Source organism: Apteryx rowi, unplaced genomic scaffold (assembly GCF_003343035.1).
Source record: "Apteryx rowi isolate R43461 unplaced genomic scaffold, aptRow1 scaffold_49, whole genome shotgun sequence".
Lineage (NCBI taxonomy): Eukaryota > Metazoa > Chordata > Aves > Apterygiformes > Apterygidae > Apteryx > Apteryx rowi.
In genome coordinates, this window is record NW_020450749.1 from 2,080,615 (window position 1) to 2,099,874 (window position 19,260).

At 39.6% G+C, this 19,260-nt stretch overlaps 1 protein-coding gene across 1 annotated transcript in view; it reads right to left on the reverse strand.

The window, feature by feature from the left end:
- KCNQ1 (potassium voltage-gated channel subfamily Q member 1) overlaps positions 1 to 19,260 on the reverse strand; it is a 375,825-nt gene that overhangs the window by 113,835 nt on the left and 242,730 nt on the right. The window contains exon 14 of the mRNA XM_026078855.1: positions 6,893 to 6,968. Within this exon, the coding sequence (XP_025934640.1) occupies positions 6,893 to 6,968 (76 nt within the window). The remainder of the gene's footprint in view (positions 1 to 6,892; positions 6,969 to 19,260) is intronic.

Sequence of the window (19,260 nt, forward strand, 5' to 3'; positions counted from 1 at the left end):
GCCAGTGCTCTGTCACCCTCACAGTGAAAAAGTTTTTCCTCATGTTCAGATGGAAGTGTCTGTGTTTCAGTTTGTGCCCGTTGCCTCGCGTCCTGTCGCTCGGCACCACTGAAAAGAGTCTGGTCCCATCCTCTCGACACCCTCCCTTCAGACACTTGTACACGTTGATAAGATCTCCTCTCAGCCTTCTCTTCTCCAAGCTAAACAGGCCCGGCTCTCTCAGCCTTTCCTCATAAGAGAGATGCTCCAGTCCCCTCATCATCTTTGTGGCCCTTTGCTGGACTTGCTCCAGTAGTGCCACATCCCTCTTGTACTGGGGAGCCCAGAACTGGACGCAGTACTCCAGATGGGGCCTCACCAGGGCTGAGGAGAGGGGGAGAATCACCTCCCTCGACCTGCTGGCAACACTCTTCCTCATGCACCCCAGGATACCATTGGCCTTCTTGGCCACAAGGGCACATTGCTGCCTCATGGTTAACTTGGTGTCCACCAGCACTCCCAGGTCCTTCTCCGCAGAGCTGCTTTCCAGCGGGTCAACCCCCAACCAGTTGCAGCTCCACAAGCATTCACAGTTCGCACAGAGCTGGGCAAGGGCCTCCTCTCTGCGTTCCCCACAGGTTGCTCTCCCCAATACTCAGACGCTCGACAATTGCAGTGCTGTTTTTTCTGTTGGCCTGACACATCTCCTGTGCGCATCTCCTGTGCGCATCTCCTGCTGGTGCCAGTGACTTCATCCAGTCCCCTTAGGAGACTAGGGCATGCGCTGATCCCACACCTCCTCCCCAGAAATGAGTTATGCTGCTGCCCTGTGACAGCAGCACACCTGGAGGTCCCTGCTTTCCGTTAACTATCTGTCATACCACATGTTAATCATTGCTATAAGGAAACACCAAGTTGTAACTTTTCCTTTCTTGCATCTTTTGACAAGAGGGAAAAGATCTTCCAATTGTAAATTCTAACATATCAGAATTCATATCCTATCTGAGATCTCAGAAATGTTTTGTCAAGTTATTTCAAAAACAAGAGATGTTTCTGTATTGCTTATCCTTATTTCACATGTTGAAGGTATTCCTCAATTCCATTCCACTATTCCACTAACACTTTCTTTCTTAAATCAAACGAAAGCTGGATACAACACAGAAACCAGGCTGTAGCACCTCCGTGCAAAGCACTGCCTCTCCCTGGGAGGTAGCTCCCCTCTTTTAGGAACCATTACTTTAATTACTGCCTGCCCTGATTTTCAAAAGCTTGTATTATTCAGCTTCCTCGGTAATCAAAGGGAAACATTCTGTACTTGGGTCTTACAGTCACCTTTATTACTATCACAATAGCCTTTTAAAAGCAAGAGCACGCTTACAAAGATGAAGCATTTAAATGACCTATTCTGGACACAGGTTGGTTCCCAGATTACTCAGTGTCTTTGGAGTGCAAGTTTCTTTGCACAGTAGTTCTAAACAGGTTTTCGCTTCGGGTGCAATTCACCTCTCTGCCGAGGAACAATAGAAAGGCTGCACATTAATTCAGCCTGACCTTAGAGTACAAAGGTCTATGCCAGCCTACAATTCAGGTGGAATAGGGAGGTGAAGCAATTTCATCTTTCAGCTGTTTCAAAATCTGTTGATCTTCTACATATCCATGTTCTTCATCTAAATAACAGTTTTGTTAATCTCCTGTCATTTTTCTTTCTTTTTGCACATACTTAACAAATTACCAGCATATATCACTTCATTTTTAAAACTCTTTCTCCATATATTTACTTTTTCAGTTAAGTACCACTTCATTTTGCAAATTTTCTTTCAGTTTGCCAGATTCCCAAAAGCCAACTGCCAACCTTGAGTGATTCTGAGATACTCTCTAATGGCAGAGCTAAACGGAATAAGAATTTCAATTTGACCAAAAAGCACACAGAAGAATTCACAAGAAACCTAATTGCTTACATACACTCTCATACACACACTGAAATTATAACTAACATCCACAGAAAAAGCAGCATGATTCAGTGATGGCATAAGCCTGTAAGTCTTGTCCATGGTCTAGTACTATAAACATGGTGCTATCACAAACGTGATTTCTTGGATTATGATTGTACAATAAASAGAGACAAATCTGATGAGACCAGCTTGAAAATTCCAGATTCAGAAAAGCAGTTTAGTAAGAATAAGTACACTGTGCCTCATCCTGAATTCCTCATACTCCAATGCAGGTGTCTGACGATAGACAGACTAGGTAAGTTACTGCCTGTTTTTCATTTACCAGGCTGCCTCTCTCTCTTTAAAGCATGGCAAAGCTGAAAGCCTGGAATATGTAGAATGAAGTTTAATTTCCAAGTAGGAAGGGGTATTTAATAGTCAGTACTGCTTATTCTGCAATAACTTCATCTTGAAAGCTGATCCTTCAAGAGAAAATACTCATGATGCTGATGATGACAACAAAAAACTTTGTTTTGTAAAAGGAAATAACTGCAATAGCCAAGGGATGACTACTGAAGAAACAAATGTGGAAACCAGCCCCACAGCTTTCCCGAACTTCGTTCACCCCTCTGCTATTTAACCCATAGTCACAGCAAAAAATCACCTTAAATGAGTTAGAATTTCCCCCATCATACACAAAAAGACAGCTTGCAAAAGGCACAAAAGCCAAGGACAAACATTAAATATGTGCACAGCTGCATATTGTTCCCTAGTAGCTGCGTGCACAGACAATTTCTCCAAGAGTCAGATCGGGGAAAGGGAGACAGGAATCAACGCAAGGGGAATTTCTGGGAAATGTAACCAAACAACAGCCAAATAAAATGGGTATAATAACCTTTGATGCACAGGACACTTTCAACTACATTGTTTGCTAGAGCTCAGTGCCGAGATTATAGAAGATTACACACTGAATTCATGATTCATACCCGTGACAAATAATTACATAAGATGATGAATTATAAGGCTATAAATGCATGAGTTTCCGGTGACATCGTTACAGACCAGGCAACAGTTACTCATGTTATCAGTGGAACTACAAGCTGTATTTTTAGTTTATGTTATGTATAGAATATTTGTCATGGTGAAGAGCTCAACACAAAATAAAAAAATATTTCAGAAGAAAACTGATTAACTCAACAGGAAGAGAAGAATGTACATAGAAGGAAAAAAAATCTTTCAAAATCTTTCAAAATGACAATGGGAAATCAGCTCAAATCCCTGGTCTCTGGATCTGTGATAGATATCATAGTTGTATGCATATGCATAAGTCTTAAGAAACTTAGAAACCTTCTTAATTGGAAGACAAAGATTATTCACCCATGAATTCACCTAATGGAAATAACCAAGTATGGTAAAAATGCTTCCTGAAATTCAGTTATAAGGTAAATGAATTAGACTGTGCTGAAGACATCTGACTTATCCCCAATATGTGCAATTCATTCTTATGTAGGAGGGGTGAACAAAACCTAGAAAATCACTATTTTCTAAGTACTGTTTTCCCTATAATTTATGGAACCGTTCCTCAGCAGTGACACCCTAGGGTTCTTCAGCACCCCAGTACTGAAAGGAAAGGATGCTTGTGTTGACTACTAGTAGAAGGAGAATGACCTTTCCTACATAGTTAAAAACAACCCTACAGACTTTGCTGGAGTGTTATAGCCCCTTTACAAGAGCATAAACACATTCATAAAAATGGTATCCACTCTTCAGAATGTTATGCTGGCTTCTTATATGGACATCATCATATGGACTATATCCAACCCTGGACTTCAAAATGTAGCATACATTTCTCTGCTTCTTTCAAAGAGGAAATGATGGACATGTGGATGTTACACACAGTATTATTTTTCATGTCCTCTGAAATGTCCTTGTATCCCTGTTTGGTTTCTCTTTTTAAGTTTGTTTTATTTTCAAACAGGAAGTCTGTGCTTTCTAGCAGACATTTGCCCTTGTGGTGCCATCACCATCTGTTATTCATTGATCTCTCAAAAAAAGAAAAAAAGGTATCTACGCAAAATTAGGCATACAGGCGTATCTTGCAAACAGCTGATCTACTATAAGAACCATGTTGAAGTGGGACCTATTTTGGAAAATCTTCTTTTCCTTCCTATGCTTCCCCTCCCAGAAGCTCTGGAGGCATGTTTAAAAAAAAAAAAACAAAAACCCACACTCCTTTGACTGCTAACCTTGCAACTATTTATGTTCCAGCTAATTTTAAGCAGAAATAGTCCAATGGACTTCAGCTGAAATTACTTGGTTTATCAATATTCATAGAAAAAATCTGAATTTTCTGTTAGGAAGACACTTTTCACATAAACACAAYAAGCTCAGAAGTAAAGTATCTGCCAGAGAATTTAGAATCATAGCTGTATCCATGTGCATAAGGATCTGCCAGAGAACAGCTTCTATATAGACCTCTTAAACTCTTAAAGATTAGCCTTTAAGAATGCATATTCTGCTTTACTTTACTTTTAGATACTGTGTTGCACTGGTTAATAGAAACTGTATAGTCATTACTTGGCACATGTTTAAACATTTTAATTTCTTATGACTATTTTATGTGCATACAATAGAACAAAGTAGATTTACAACATCCATGTGAGGGAAGAATAACGATAGCAGTTATCTCCTCATTACGGGAGAGATTTTCAAAAGCATCTTATGGCTAGAATTTCAAGGTGACTTTGTGCATTAAGTTACTCAGGTGCTTTTGAAAACTGTACCTTCAGTGCTCGCAGAATTTTTAAACTCAGTTATAACCTTGTGTTCAGAGATTATGCAGACGTATCGGATATCTCCCTATAAATTCTCTTTGGAAGATTCTGCTTCTGACAGAAACAGCTACATATTTGTATGCAGTAGTGACTTGAGATGTACTTCACTTCAGCTTAATTTAAATTTTTAGTTCATCGTTAACAGCTAATATTAATAGCTCAGGAAGAATAAAGACGGCTAAAAAGGATAAGAGACAACCTTGTTGAGGGATTTTGTAGATGGCCAGGAAGAGGTCTTTTGCAGATGAGAAAGTGTAGAGTACAACTGAGAAGCCAGATTAGCAAACGGGATACTGAGTACAAACAAGTTTTAAGCATGAACTGAATAGTCCCATTCTATTCCGTCAAATGCTTTTTCAGCTTCTATCAAGTCATCTGCCGCAGGGGAGTTTCGTTTATTTGCCAGGTGGATAATGTTGCACAGAGCGTTCAGGCATTTTCCAAATCTGTTTTTGACAAATCCCACTTGGGAGGTAGATATATAATGTGTAGAATTCTTGTTTCTAAGTAATTTAGTTAATACCATGGCAAATATTTTATGATCTGAATTTATGAGAGCAATGATTCAGTAATTACTACAGACCAAAGGATCACAGTCAGGTTTTAGAATGAGAGTAAATTAAAGTTTAATGTAACTGGCCACTTTTGGGCTGTTCTTCACTGGGCAGCAATGGACATATCATTGGAGTGGGTCACACCCCCTTCTAAGTTACAGCTCCTGACCACCAAGTGTTAAGGAGTTCTCAACAAAATGACTGCCAAAATTATTTTCAAGCAGTCCGAACACTGTGTCTTTCTTAATTTTAGTCTAATAAAAACAACAGGTGAAATGTGCTAGCAGAAACTTTCTGAAAGCGCTCCATCCAAGAGAACCCCTGTCATGGAAGATTTAAGCCTAAATGGTACCAGTCTGAATACATCAYACATAACTGAAAGAAAATTCTTATAAGGTCAGGCAAGCTTAGCTACAAACTAGCTCACCAATTTTAAAGATTAAAAATAGATGATTGCTAAAGAATTCAGGCAATTCTTCTAAATTTCAATGAAGTCAGAGTCCAAGTTCTGAAGCCACAAGCAAGCATCATCTTATAAAAAATGACACTCTCCCAGATTGTTAATCATCAGCATCTTTTTTGCTCCTAACCTCTGTGCCCTTCAAATACTTCAGGGAAGAAGGACCCCTGCTCCTCTTTTTTTTTTTTGGCATGGTGTAGAGTAATAAACTTTTCTGCCTTTAATCTATTGTGAGTACCAGTGTCGAGGTCATGTTTGAAAATAGATACGGGCAGTTAAGCTACTCTGTTTCTTTGCATTTTCAGTTGTGAAGCCTGTTCTCCAGGGATTGTCCCTTATTAATTCATTTTAAGTAAAGTAATATATTTCTTATTTATATATTCATCTGGTTTAAATCAATCTGAAAGCTGTTGACACATGGTTTTTTTTTTTTCTAGATTAATTACATTGATTTAAAAACCACATTCTTAGAAAGTTTGCAGGCACAAATTTTTATTCAGACCAGGCAACAAAGTTAATTAGCTACTGTTAAATGCTTATGGTATCACAACATCGCAGCAAGTGGAGTGAGACACAGGAAACTTGTATCAGTGACGGCTACAGGAGCAAAGAGAACTGATTATCACACAAACTGTGAAGGAGCTCTCCTACCTATGCAGCAGGGACAAGGGCAGAGGAAGCAGAAACCTTCCAACACACTAACAAATTTCCATCCCCGTTTCTTATCAGGACTTCATTACCATCAAGGAAGAGACAGAACCAAGGCTGAAGTAGCATTTTGATCTCCAGTCCTCCTGACTCGGCATGACAGTAACGCCCAGCTCAGAATTAACGGAGACATATGAGACTGTTTGCATTGCAAGAAGGAGACGGCGATAACAGAAGGTGAGAGGTCAAGTCCATTAGCAGAAAATAACATTTTAATTCAGACTGCATTTCAGGAGTTTACCCTATTCCCAGTGTATCCACAGTGGACTAATCTGCTGCTAAAAACCCACCCTATTCAAGGAGGGAGAGAACAGGGAGTGTAGCTCACCATTACTGACATGAAATGTGGTAGTCTCCTAAAAGAAACAATGAATCAGGAGAATAAAAGGGTTTATTTAGAAAAGGAGCTTTCTATTCACAACTCACCTGAAACTTCTTCTTTGCCACAAAATACTGCATCCTACGTATCACTTTAATTGCAGCACGGTGGTGTTCTCGCAGCCTGTGGGAAAAGGGGGGAAGATGAGTGTGGTGAAAGAGTATCTCTATCCAAGCAATAAAAATAACGGCCTTCACTAACTGCTTCACTAACAAATGAATGCATAAAACAAATAGCAGCAATTCATCCCATGAGCAAAACAAACTAAGATTGTGACCTTTCCCACCTTCCAAGAAAGCTATGAAAATCCAGAATTTTATCTGATTTATGCTAGCATTGCATACATTTCACAGTAAAAAGTGGTGTTCACATCAGCCTCTTCCTAGGTCAAAGTAAACCTTCACCCATCTTTCCTGGCCTCTTCTCAAAAACCAAGCTGTTGAATTGCTGTATATTACTGTCAGACACCGATATTACAAACAAGTCTTGTGTAAGACGTTCCTTCACTTACAAGAATTTGTTTTTCAAAAATAATAAAAAGATCAATTTAAAGATTTTTGAGTAGTTGACTGTTAAGCAGTACAAATGATATTGTGGTAGCTGAATACAACATTTACATACATGTTTATCCCCAAAATGAACTGTAAGTATATATAAAGGCAAAATAATCTGGAAGGTCTTTAACCAAATATGTCTTTTTTCATGCACATACATATGAACTAAAAAAAAAAAAAAAAAAAAGTAAGAATTTTCTCTTTGTGCTTTAAAATAACAGATGTCATAGTTTCTGAGTTAAATTATATTTTAAAGTTAATTAAGAACAATGGATATCTTCAAATTTTTCTTTTTTTAGAGCTTGTAAAAATGACAGATTTTTCTTCTTAACATTAAAATACCAAACCAAGCATATAATCCGTGCTGATGATTTATTCTACTCACTCAATTATTACTCTTATAAAGACATGTTTGAATGACCTTATTGCACAATGTTTCTTTCATTTTAAAAGTATAAACATAGAGTATTTTTAACTTTCTTCCCAAGTAGACTTCTAGGGATGGGTTAGGGGAACTGGCAGTAAAAGGAGAGCTGGTCTTATGTAGATATTCGAAATGTTTTATCCTTATAAATTACTATTAACAATGCTGACAGATCAGCACACGGAGGTGTTCCTAGGCAGCGTTTTCTGCCTATATTGAACCTGACAGCACTCGTACTCACTATGGGATGGGTCTTGGTATGACATAGCACAGTATTACCCAGTCCTCTTTAGTTAAMTAAAACGTGAAATTTTAGCAAGTATTCACCCACTTCCTCCTGACAGTTTTCTCCCAGCAAACAGAAGTTTTGCTTGTGCAAATGGTGGATGGATGTCCGTCTTTGGAACGGCACAGCAAGTGCAGCCAACGGGTTCCCTTTCTGAGCTCACTCTTTTCAGAGGGAAAATCGCTTTCTCCCCCCCCCCAACCCTCAAATCCAACCAAAACAAAAAAAACACCCTAAAACAACCCCCCCCGCCCAAACCCTTCTCATTTTCTGCTTGTAGATACTGCCTCTCAACTCCTTTCTTTCCCTTACAGAAGTTGTTCCAGTTTAACAATGACGGAAAAAAATTATTTCCTCCAGATACCCTGTAAAATATGATTGCTTTTCAAACTAATAACATGCAGCTTTTCAGCACAAGTCTATGGATCACTAAGACTGTTAGTGCATTTCTATAAAATAACCACCCCTCAGTAACTATGCACCATTCCCCGAATTTCCAATTGGATTTGTATGGGAAGCCCCTTCCTTCTCGCTATCTTGCTGAAGTCTCCCAGAGAGACTCCGTCCAGGTCTTTACTCATGCAGGTCTGACTGCAGGATCATGGTTCACGGTATGAGAATGGAAATTCGCTCCTTTTAGCTGGGACAGCTGCCTTTTTGGACTGATTCCCAGCAAACTGAGTTAGCCTAGTGACAGGTAATGGTATTCTCATTTTGTGATCTCTTGGTGCATCATCTTGCTGCTAGGGACTAGGACAATTTCCACATAAACAGAGGGAAAGTAAGTGTTCTGGGTTGTAAAATTTGGCTTCACAGAGTTAGAGCCAAAAGGATAAATGCTGTTTAATTTGATATTAATATCAAGGGTGCAGAGTGCAACTTTCACGCACATATATTTTATCCATACTGTATATAAATATACATAAAAACATCCTATGACAAGTAGAAATAAGTTTCAATTGCAGTAAAACTGCTTGTAGTATTTTGCTGTGTCTTGTTTCCTCTGGTGTGTCCATTCACAGTCCATTATTTTTAAGTAAAATATTTTTCATGGGGACACATGGTCACCAGTAAAGTTCACCAAATTCCTCAGTCTCTATCTAGATGAAGAGTCTCACCTATAAGCAAGACAGCTGGATAATAAATATTGTATTCACCATTCAGTAAAACAACAATACTATACCACCAAAATGACTTTCCAATGCAGCTATTTTAAAATCAATCATTGTTCAGTGCTAATGTGAACTTCTATGCCAGGAAGGAAAGTTAATATTCTCTTTTTATTCCTTCACATTTAGCACCCTGGTAGAAAACCTCGCAGTAAACTTGTTTCTGCTTATGCCATAAAAGCTTGTTCTGCACAAGAGGCTGTCCTGATTCTCAGAGATTAAATGCTTCTGCAATGAGTGAAGGGAATAAAGGATTTAATTAGTAGCCAGGGTTATGATTCACAGTTGTTTGATCTCTTTTGCAAACTGGTAACAAACGCTTTAGTAAACACAGAGCTTAAACATTAACTGGCAATATTTGTTTGTTCAACCACTTGTGACATCCTAATGCCAGAAGTTGGAATGACTGCCTGTAACCTGTGGGGACATACAGCATGTTTATAGCCCAAAGAGCCACACGGTACACCATCATCATCCTCAGAGCACTATTTTCATGAATACCTTTAAGAGCAGGGAGGGAAATTGCATCATCGGGGAGTGCTCCTAGAAATAGGCAGCGGCGTACCTCCGAGGGGGCCACAGACCTCATCCTCCAGCTCCAGGCAAACTCGTGAGCATCTCTTGCTGGCAGCATAAAGCAGGGCTGTGCAGGACAGCAGCTCGTGCTCGAGCTGGGCGATTATGAACCAGGGAGGTTTTCCCTCCTCGGGCTCTGGGACGCTCTGGAAAGCACGTGTATTGCAACGGAGCTGGGGGAGCGAGGCTCTCTTGCAAATGAAATCCCTACTTTTTACAAGTTTGGTTTTACCTAACTTTCGTAGAAAGCTTGTTTGATAAGTGCATCAACAACAGGGTCAAGAGACAAGGTTTTGTCCCCCCCTTTTAATGAAGCCGTTTTCCTCTCGTGAATGCTTGTCAGGCCTAGCGTCTGACCATGCCCGCTCATTTCACAGCGGCTGCATCTGAAGTGACCGTCCATCACCATTTGATTGATATGAATAATCATCAGTCTAGTGCTTGAAGAACAAACTTAAGTAGCTTTATGCCAGTAAAATCAAGCTAAACATTACTGCTTCTGATAGCAGACAACATCCCAGCATGAGCTTTGCCGAAGAAAAGGAGGTTTTTCCCCCCCCTTTTTAAGTAATATCTCGTAATTTTGCAATGAGAGCACTGCACATTTTAGGGTCCCCTATGCTGGTTTTAGGACCAGCTCAGGGAGGGGCAGGAAGACCCCTGAAGTTCAAATGCTCATTTGGGCGTCAGCCGTATTATTAGAAGCATCTGTTGTGACGACAGGCTGGGACCAAGCCCAACAACTCTTACACACCTTACTGAACCAACTGCTACTAGTTTTCACTGGCTATCAATAAACCTCTCTCTCTGTAGGAACAGGACATGAAGATCATCTTCAGCACAGTGCACATGACGTGACCTTTCCAGTGAGCTTGAATGCTCAGAGTTACCTTCTAAAGCTGCCACTGGAACAGCGAAATGGGCAGAATCCATAGGGATTACCCAGTAGGGTTAAGGAAGGTGCAACAACTGATCAGTAACAAAACCAGCCTGGTGGTAGCAGGGCCAATAGTTTAATACAAACCTTAATTATTTATATTCTGGCACTTATAAACAAATTTTGCTTCATCTGTGCACTGAAAAAGTCATCTTTTCCTGATGCAGGCACTCCTCAAAGCATAAAAAATTAGGATAAGGAAACTCTGCTGCAATAACGCAATGTGTTGAGTACCCATGTTGCAAAAAGAAAAAAAGAAAACCCCCCTCCCCCAAACCCTGACAGAATAAAATGATTAGAAATCACTAGCTTTTCCTCCCCTCTTTTGTTGTTAGGGTACTTAGCCTACAACAAGCCATTTGGAGGAAACCTGATCTCTTCATTAGTCCATCAGAAGTCGGAACTGGCATTTCACCTAATTAGGAAACGAGCATGCTGGAGAACTTAAGGTAATTTTACAGACATTCTTGGTTGCTTGGAAAGCTATTATATAATTATGACTGCCCCAAACCATTGCAATAGAGCCATTTGTATATTTGATTGCAGTACATATATGTTTTTAACAACTCAGCCAGCCAAAACCTCAATACATTTTGAAAGGTATGACTCACTCCTTGGTCCTACGTTTGCAGACAGCCATAGTGAACGTTACAGGATCCAGCATCCATCTGCAGCTCAGGCTGCTGAGCTGGGTTATTGTGAAAGGACCTGCAGGGCTACCCCAGAGGGATGCTCCCCAGTCCCACGATGAAAATGGGTCTCAGGACGGAGGTGTCTTGTCTTTATTCCAAAACCAAGTAGTTTTACAGAAAGGAAGCAAACAGTTACATGGTTTGGTTGTTCTGTGTTTCAAGGAAAATATCAACTGGGGTGGGGTGGGGTGGGGTGAATTAAGGTTTCTAAGGTTAGTCTGTATTATGAAGTACACAGYTCTTTCATGAAAGAACAAAAAAAATTAGATTATTGAATTTGGTCCCTCAACACATACATTACTCTATTCAATATAATAATGGGCATCTTAAATAAATATAGAAACGAATTTAAAGATGAATTCAAGGAGCCACACTTCTTTTCATTACATATATGCCATCATGTTTTTAGAAATCAAAATCCAAACATGTAGTGTACTGACACATATGTTGAAAGCCAACTTTTATAAGAGACTTCTCTTATTTATTCCTTATTAAAATAAACAGGTTGTCATATTTAGCCGGAAAAAGACAGGATGTGCCAAATTTAAGGCTGACACACTATCCTTAGTTCATGTCACTGTAATTCCTTTGTTTGCCTGTTTTTCATAGTCATACAGGCTGTAGGATGGATCATCAACCTAAACTTTGAATTTCCTGCTTTTTGTTGATTTATACATTGCCCCATGACATAAATGTTGGCATCCCATAGAACATATTCCCTGACACTGTGTTGTGCTTGTCCCTAAGAAATGAAAAACAATTCCTAATTGGAAACATTTATTGTCCTTACAATGCTCCTGAACTTGATATCAAATCTTTAGTAATTCCATTAGATGTTTGTTCACCATCTCATTTTAAGAAGGTGTTCTACATATTGCTTTAGTGTTAACACAAATATTAAAGCAATGAGGAAAAGGAAAGGTGGTGCTAATCTCCTGTATATAACACCTATTTTTGTTCATTTGTAAAACATTTTATTATCAGGACTATAATGTCTGGCACAGACCTCCCAACGTATATGGACACTGATATTATCTGAGTTAAAAGGTCCGCACTGTCTATTCAGAATGAGCTTAGCAAGAACAAAAACTCAGTAGGAGAGAGCCACAGATTTATAACATCTTTTACAAAATGCCCGTTTCTCAGTAAGCCTAACACTGATTTGAAGTCAAGCTCAGTTTTCAAACATATTTAAATTCTCTGCAGTCGTCTTAAATTTCTGACTTAAGACAGAGCTAAAGTATTGAGAACGAAGGCTGAAGTCGGTTGGCCTGAAGTTTTTGGCACTAATCATTATTTAGACTTGAACTTTATCTTTAACACATCAGATTTTAATAACATGCTTTGCATGTGAACTGAAATATATTTTCCATTTCAGCATTGAAAATCATTCCTTGTAACAAAATCTGGTGGAAGAGATTCAGAATAACTACATTAAGCCATTTCATTAGTGCATTTAAGTCTAATGAAATCTTTCATCATTAGTTCTCCAGAGGCTTTTGGTATAGAATTTGCTGTGGCTCAAGGTTATTCCTGTCTTTTCACACATTCTGTCATTTCCTACACATTATACCTGACGGGAGTCTCTTGGTATTGGGCCACATTTTAAATGTGATGAGCTGAAGCGGATTAGGTTGCATGCCTGCGTACTCTGCAACAGGGACTGCTTGATCACCGCACCCAGGAATAAAATCCGAAGCACTGGTCACGCGCGCTGCCCAGCTTCCTCGCGGGGTTTGGTGCTGGATCTCAGCAATTGCTGTTCATTTCTGATGTACTTTTGCAGCCATCATTAGGATCTGTTTATTCGGAGCTCTCAGTAAAATACCCTCATCACCCATAGAGGATTCTCTAAAAGCACCTTAAGGACAAATGAGTAAGAGCTGCCCTGAAGCGTCAGAAAAGTATAATGACACTTGAGCAAACCAGTTACAAAACCTAAGTTTTATTAAATGGGCTTCAGCCAAGCTTAATGTTTACAAAAATCCTCCCGTAACATTTTCAAATATATGAATGTTTTTATTTTTAAGGGAAAACATTCTTTTCTAGAGTTTTCCATCTGGCCTTCCCATCCATTCACGAAAGTAAAATTAGAAACTGGTAACACCTCAAATGAAATGAAGTCGTCTATCCCCACACTCAATACCTCCAGGGTCTTCACTTGGTTTAAATGCAAATAATAGATACTATATATAAAACAAGGGGAATCATGAATAACAGGTAAGCCAGATTTTAAAACTTCTTCGGTCTTAACAGTCAAAGGTTTTCTAGTACTTATAGGCAAATAAGTAATCTAATTATGAAAGATTTATGTCTCCTTTCGCGCTTGCTTGTGCTTGCAAATTGTTCTTGAACAGTTAAAATTTTGTCAAATGCATTTGTTCATCTAAGCACTGAATAACTCAATATCAACAGCAAATGATTTCTAAGAAGATTGTTTTGGCTTGTAGTTTACATACGAATAGTTTGTTTCAAGGGTTTAATTTTAAAAATACAAGCTGCTTTGCCTAAACGCATATCCCGCAATATAATTTCTGCTCCYCATTTAGGGGAATGCAGAAGCTGATCTCCCATGGGATTATTAGTGATTATAAATTCAAAAATTGCTCTGCAAGAATAACTCAGCAAGAGTAACATCAAATTCACTCTTTTGGTGAGCATTTCAGCCAGTAAGCATTTTGGTTATTATTGCCTGAATGTGGACATAGCCCAAGGGAATAAGCTTAAAAAACTGAATTAATATTTGTAAGCTCCTCCCTGCACTGTATTCTCCCACCTACTTGTAGTAGATCTTTTTTTGGTTTAAAGTATGTAATTTTAGTTCCACCTTCCTCTTTTAATGGATTTTAAATTTATTTTACACCAGCTTTCACATTTCTCTCCTTGAAAAATCATGGGCTTAAGTCAGAGCTCCATTCATGTCGTTCTAGCAATCCTTACACCTCTCTTCTCTACAGATAATCTTGTTTAGCTTGGTTTATAGATTTTTAATAGCCGGGGTGTAGCACCAAGCTAAAAAAAACACTATTGCCTTTGGAGGATTATGATGTTTTAATTTGGCCAGCTAATAATAAAAATAGCGTACTTACTAGTAAAAGGTGTTTTAGAATGAAAAAACAGCATAGGTTTTTCATAGTCACGCCACTGTAAAATGGCATGCAAGTGGAGCAAGACGTAGGCTCCCTGTGGGGTGCAGCTCAGCAACCCCAACTCTCTGGGGTGATGCGATCTCCCCCCCTTCCAGCTGGGTGGCCTGGTGGGGCAGGGTGCCACGTGGGCTCGGAGCTGGAGAAAGGCAGGCGCTCTGGCTTTCCGCCTGCCCGGGGAGCCCAGCTGCGGGATGGCAGCTGGCTGCAGTCAGCAGGCCAGGAAGAACGCAGAGCTCTGCCGTGGTCACCCGGGACACGTTCAAGGGCAGCGGGGAAGCACGAGGTGGAGGCTAATACCAAAGGAGAAAACAAGTGAAAGCATACCTCTTGACTTGCTCAAGGCATTAAGGGCAATTTGAGACTTGGAGTGACTGGGGAAAATAGAACTATTCAGTCTAGTCTTTAAAAATATGCTCAAATGAAGGCAACTTAAAATGAGTATGTAAATGCAGGCCTGAAAAGGGAAAGACTCAAGACTGCTGATTTGGAGTAAACAAAGGTAGAAATAATAACTAATGGGATCAGCAAGAAGTGACCCAAAGGACAGAAGTTTTTGGAAGCTGTTTTTCTGGTACAAAACACAAAGATACAGGAGCCTTGGCTTTATAACTCATCCGAAGTACAAAGTCTATATTGCTGCACTACGACTGTATTGCCATAACTGTATTTTACAACAGAATTTTCAAGAACAGCTTTCTGCAAGACATTTGTGTGATACCAAGAGCCTGGACAGAGGACAAGCAAGATAAAGGCAACACTGGATGCAGCGCTTTCCCGCGTGCCGAGCCCTGCTCACCCCCAGCTGTCCCTCCCCAAGGCTCTGGGTTCGCCAGCTAAACAGGACAGGACTCCTCTTGGAGCTCAAGGCTGACATAGGTTTACCTCTTTTGGGGGAACATTTAACTGTACAGTACTTCCAGAAACAACACACAGAAATTTCTGTATCTGTAATAAAGATCACATATACATTTTGGGGCCTAATGCTATGCTAGGGTAAACAGAGGTAGTATCAGTGATTTCACTAGCGTTCTGCCCCTAGCGATGCTAGCTAAGATCACGTAACCCTTGGCATAAAAGTTTGTGTTGAAATCAGGGAAGAGCAAATTCATGGTATTTCTTGCACCTCCTGAACGATCTCTGCTATATATTTTGACCATTCTGTTTTCACTTTTGGCCGTTACCAGGGCATGAAGAGCCCTACAAAAGACGTTAAAAAATGAGAACAAAACAATTTTTGGAAGGCACTGAAATGTCCCAGTTGGAACGTAGGACAAATACACAAACTTGTTCTCGTTTTGTCAGAACTGGCTGTCCTTTCCCCACTGCGGTGAATTACCCTGTATCAAATCACAGGGAGCTTTTACTCAGCTCTTCACCCCGCATCATGTTGAGTCAGAAGGTAGTTGCTTTTTTTACATGGTTTCAAGGCCAAGCAATCTGAAAGTAACTACCCACAAACGAGATGACAGATAAGTAAATAATAATGCATGGCGTTCTCTTACGGACACAGTCTGACAAGTTAAACCTTTGCTATAGAAGTCGAAGGCAGAATACAATAGAGCTGTGGTTCATTGCTTGAGGAAAACCATGAATATTATTATTTTGCAGTGTCTGGCTAAGAGCATGCTTTACAGTTTAAAAAAAAAAAAAAGTTTTTGCAGAGTTTGTCTTTCAGGGCTCTGAATTATACAAGGATATACCGGGCTAAAATCAGTGATGCTAGGAAGAAGCAAACATACCGCCTATGGTACTTGTCTTGCTATTGTTGGTGTATTAAGGCTAAAATAACCTTTGAATATTAAACTGACTTACATTACACTGCTTATGCTTATGCTCAACAAGTCATTAACACTGCAAACTAGCTCTTTGTTGCATTTGTCCTAGGGAGCTGCAAGAGCACTGCAAACTCATGTCTGAGTTCAGCTTTTCTATTTAGCTTAAATCGCATTGCCAAAATATACACCATACACAACCTGTATATAAAGATGTCTAAGATCAAGTATGAGATGTAACGACATCAAAACTATGATCAAGACTCATTAAGTTTCAGTTATTTGTTTCCACTTTGTATAATACTTTAATATGCTAACTTAAAATATGCTGTATTCCATGTCTCAGTTAAGACTCATCATGGAACAGAAACCCTACTAACACTACTACTATTACAATTTTACTTAACCTTTTGCTTTGAGACAAAAGAAATAAGCTTTTATTAGATCAACTACTGAAGCAGTCCATAGGGGATTCATGGAAGATCAAAAAATACTGCATTGCTACTTAACCTTATTTAACAATGGCTTCAGCCAGAACCTCCTTCAGTTTTTTCCTCACCTCAGTAACACATGTATTTTTAAATAACAGCAAGTAGATAGAAAAAAGGCCTTTTTTTCTTCATAAAACAAATTACAGAGAAGAGGTCAGATTCATGCATACACCCTTGCAGCTTCATGCTACTCCACCAGGGCAAAGCAGCTACATTTAGAGAGTATCTCAGCTGTTCTAGACACAAGGCAATAAATACACAGTTCTGACTGACAAAATAAAACAGCCCGCCTGTTACAGTAACAGGAAATACAGCAGGAAAAATATCTGAAAGGAAAAGGCCAATGACCTGAATGGGCATATTTACCTTACCAAAATTAGTGGTAATCCAAAACAGTGATCATCAGAAATCCTCAACATTTTCCCACGCTGTTTTCTACTATGGCAAAGATTGGCAAATTCTCCTGCCATTTAATAACGAAAAGAGAAGATGGGTGCAACTGCTGTGAAGCTGTTTATTTTGATCTATATATTCTGAACTCATACTATATCATGATTACATGTTAAGAGAAATTAATAATAATAAAAAAAMCCCCGTAATACCCCCACAGAAATCAACACAAAAAAATATACGAGCCCAAATTCTATGCTGATTTACCCCAAGAAACATCACAAGCCAGTAGAACCGCATGGACTGTTAGGTCATCCTAGTTTTTGGCCTGCCAGCTCTGTAGGGGCTTTGGATGCAACTTATGCAGAATGATATAAGTGTCTGCCTACAGCTGCACTTTTTACTGGGTGTATCCTCCAAAAATAAAGCGATAGAAGACCATAAACACAAGGGTGTTGCTACAGCGTGTGCAAGCTGCAGTGAAAAGCACTGAAAAACCTTGACTGGATAGCATCAGGACAAGGGCACTTTACTTCCCATTTCAATGCCATCACACACACACACACACAAAGTTACAAATGTAGATCGAAACTATAACTTTTGAAAGTAGAAGCATTCGCAAAGATTTGTTGTTTTACAATGGTGGAGGAACACACGGGATTTCAACTTGTGGAGAACAGCCTATTCCTATAAATCACAGAGAGTAATCTGAAACCTAGAAACAGCACAGGGGCTCACATTCATGGATTTAAAACAGATGAAGAGCAAGCTTGCTCTTAACCCTTTCTCCATAATTTCTCCCAAGTACAAAATGAACATGAATATGCAAGCATGGAGCAGAAATTAATGGAAAAACCAAGGTTAATACAATTCTGAAAACACCTAAAACTTCAGCTCTTTGACTAACTTCCCTAAGGATACAAGTACAGAATTGTCCTCAAGCACAGCACTGTAAAACAGTTAGAGCAAAGCCACTCTCCGGACTGCTCTTTCATCAGCTTCTATTTAGGCAGTTTATCTTGCTGAGATTAGGATCTCTCTTATGGAGAAAGACCTGGCAAACACAGGCCTCTGGTTTTGAATGTCAGGCTATATTTCACTGGGAAAGAAGTAACTAGCAGCCTGTCGTCTCACCATAAGGTTATAAACTACTTAATCAGGCAATAGGAGAACTAATACCAACACATTAGCAATAATTTCTCTTTGGAAATTTGTAACAGCACTAAGACGATACAAAGAGGGTTTACTTATCGTCTTTTAAGGCCCCCAACCATTTACCTATCATTTTAGCCTTTCGCTGGCCCTCTCTCATGGCTCATTTGACGAAGAATAAACACAGTACAGCTTGTTCAAACTTGAATCCTAAGAAGCAGCCTTCCCCCCCCCCCCTTTTTCTTTTTAAGAAAAAGAACTCTATGTGAGAGAATGGACTGGAATATCAATATTGCCAAAGGGCATCAGTCAAAACCTTGCCAGGGTCAGAGTTCCAGCACTTCCAGAAACTCGCTCACATATGCGACACAACGATATGATTAAAACCAGAAGTGGCCTAGGATTGAAATAAAGTATGATGGGACGTCATGTTAAATCTTTGCACCACTGTAACATCATCGAGGAAATCCTAACCCAACCGACCCAGTGCCTGAAAGGAAAGGAGGGAAGATAATTTTAAGTTTACTGCAACACCACTCATCTGCACATACAATATTCGCCAGCAGTAATCCAACCCCTGTCCCTTTAGCAGCCCCAGTTCAGCAAAGCGGTACTTTTGTCCATGTCCGTTGATAAAAAGGCAGGTTGGAGAGTGGTTCTGTACTTTACTGAAAAGCCYGCACTCCAGGGGAAAGACGTCTCCAAGGTGACAAAGATGGGCACCTCGATCTTCTTCAAATGAAGAGGAAGTTACTTGAACATATGAGAAAAATGCAACATGAAAATGAGCTCTATCAGTCTCAGTTACTGGGTATGTGGTAGG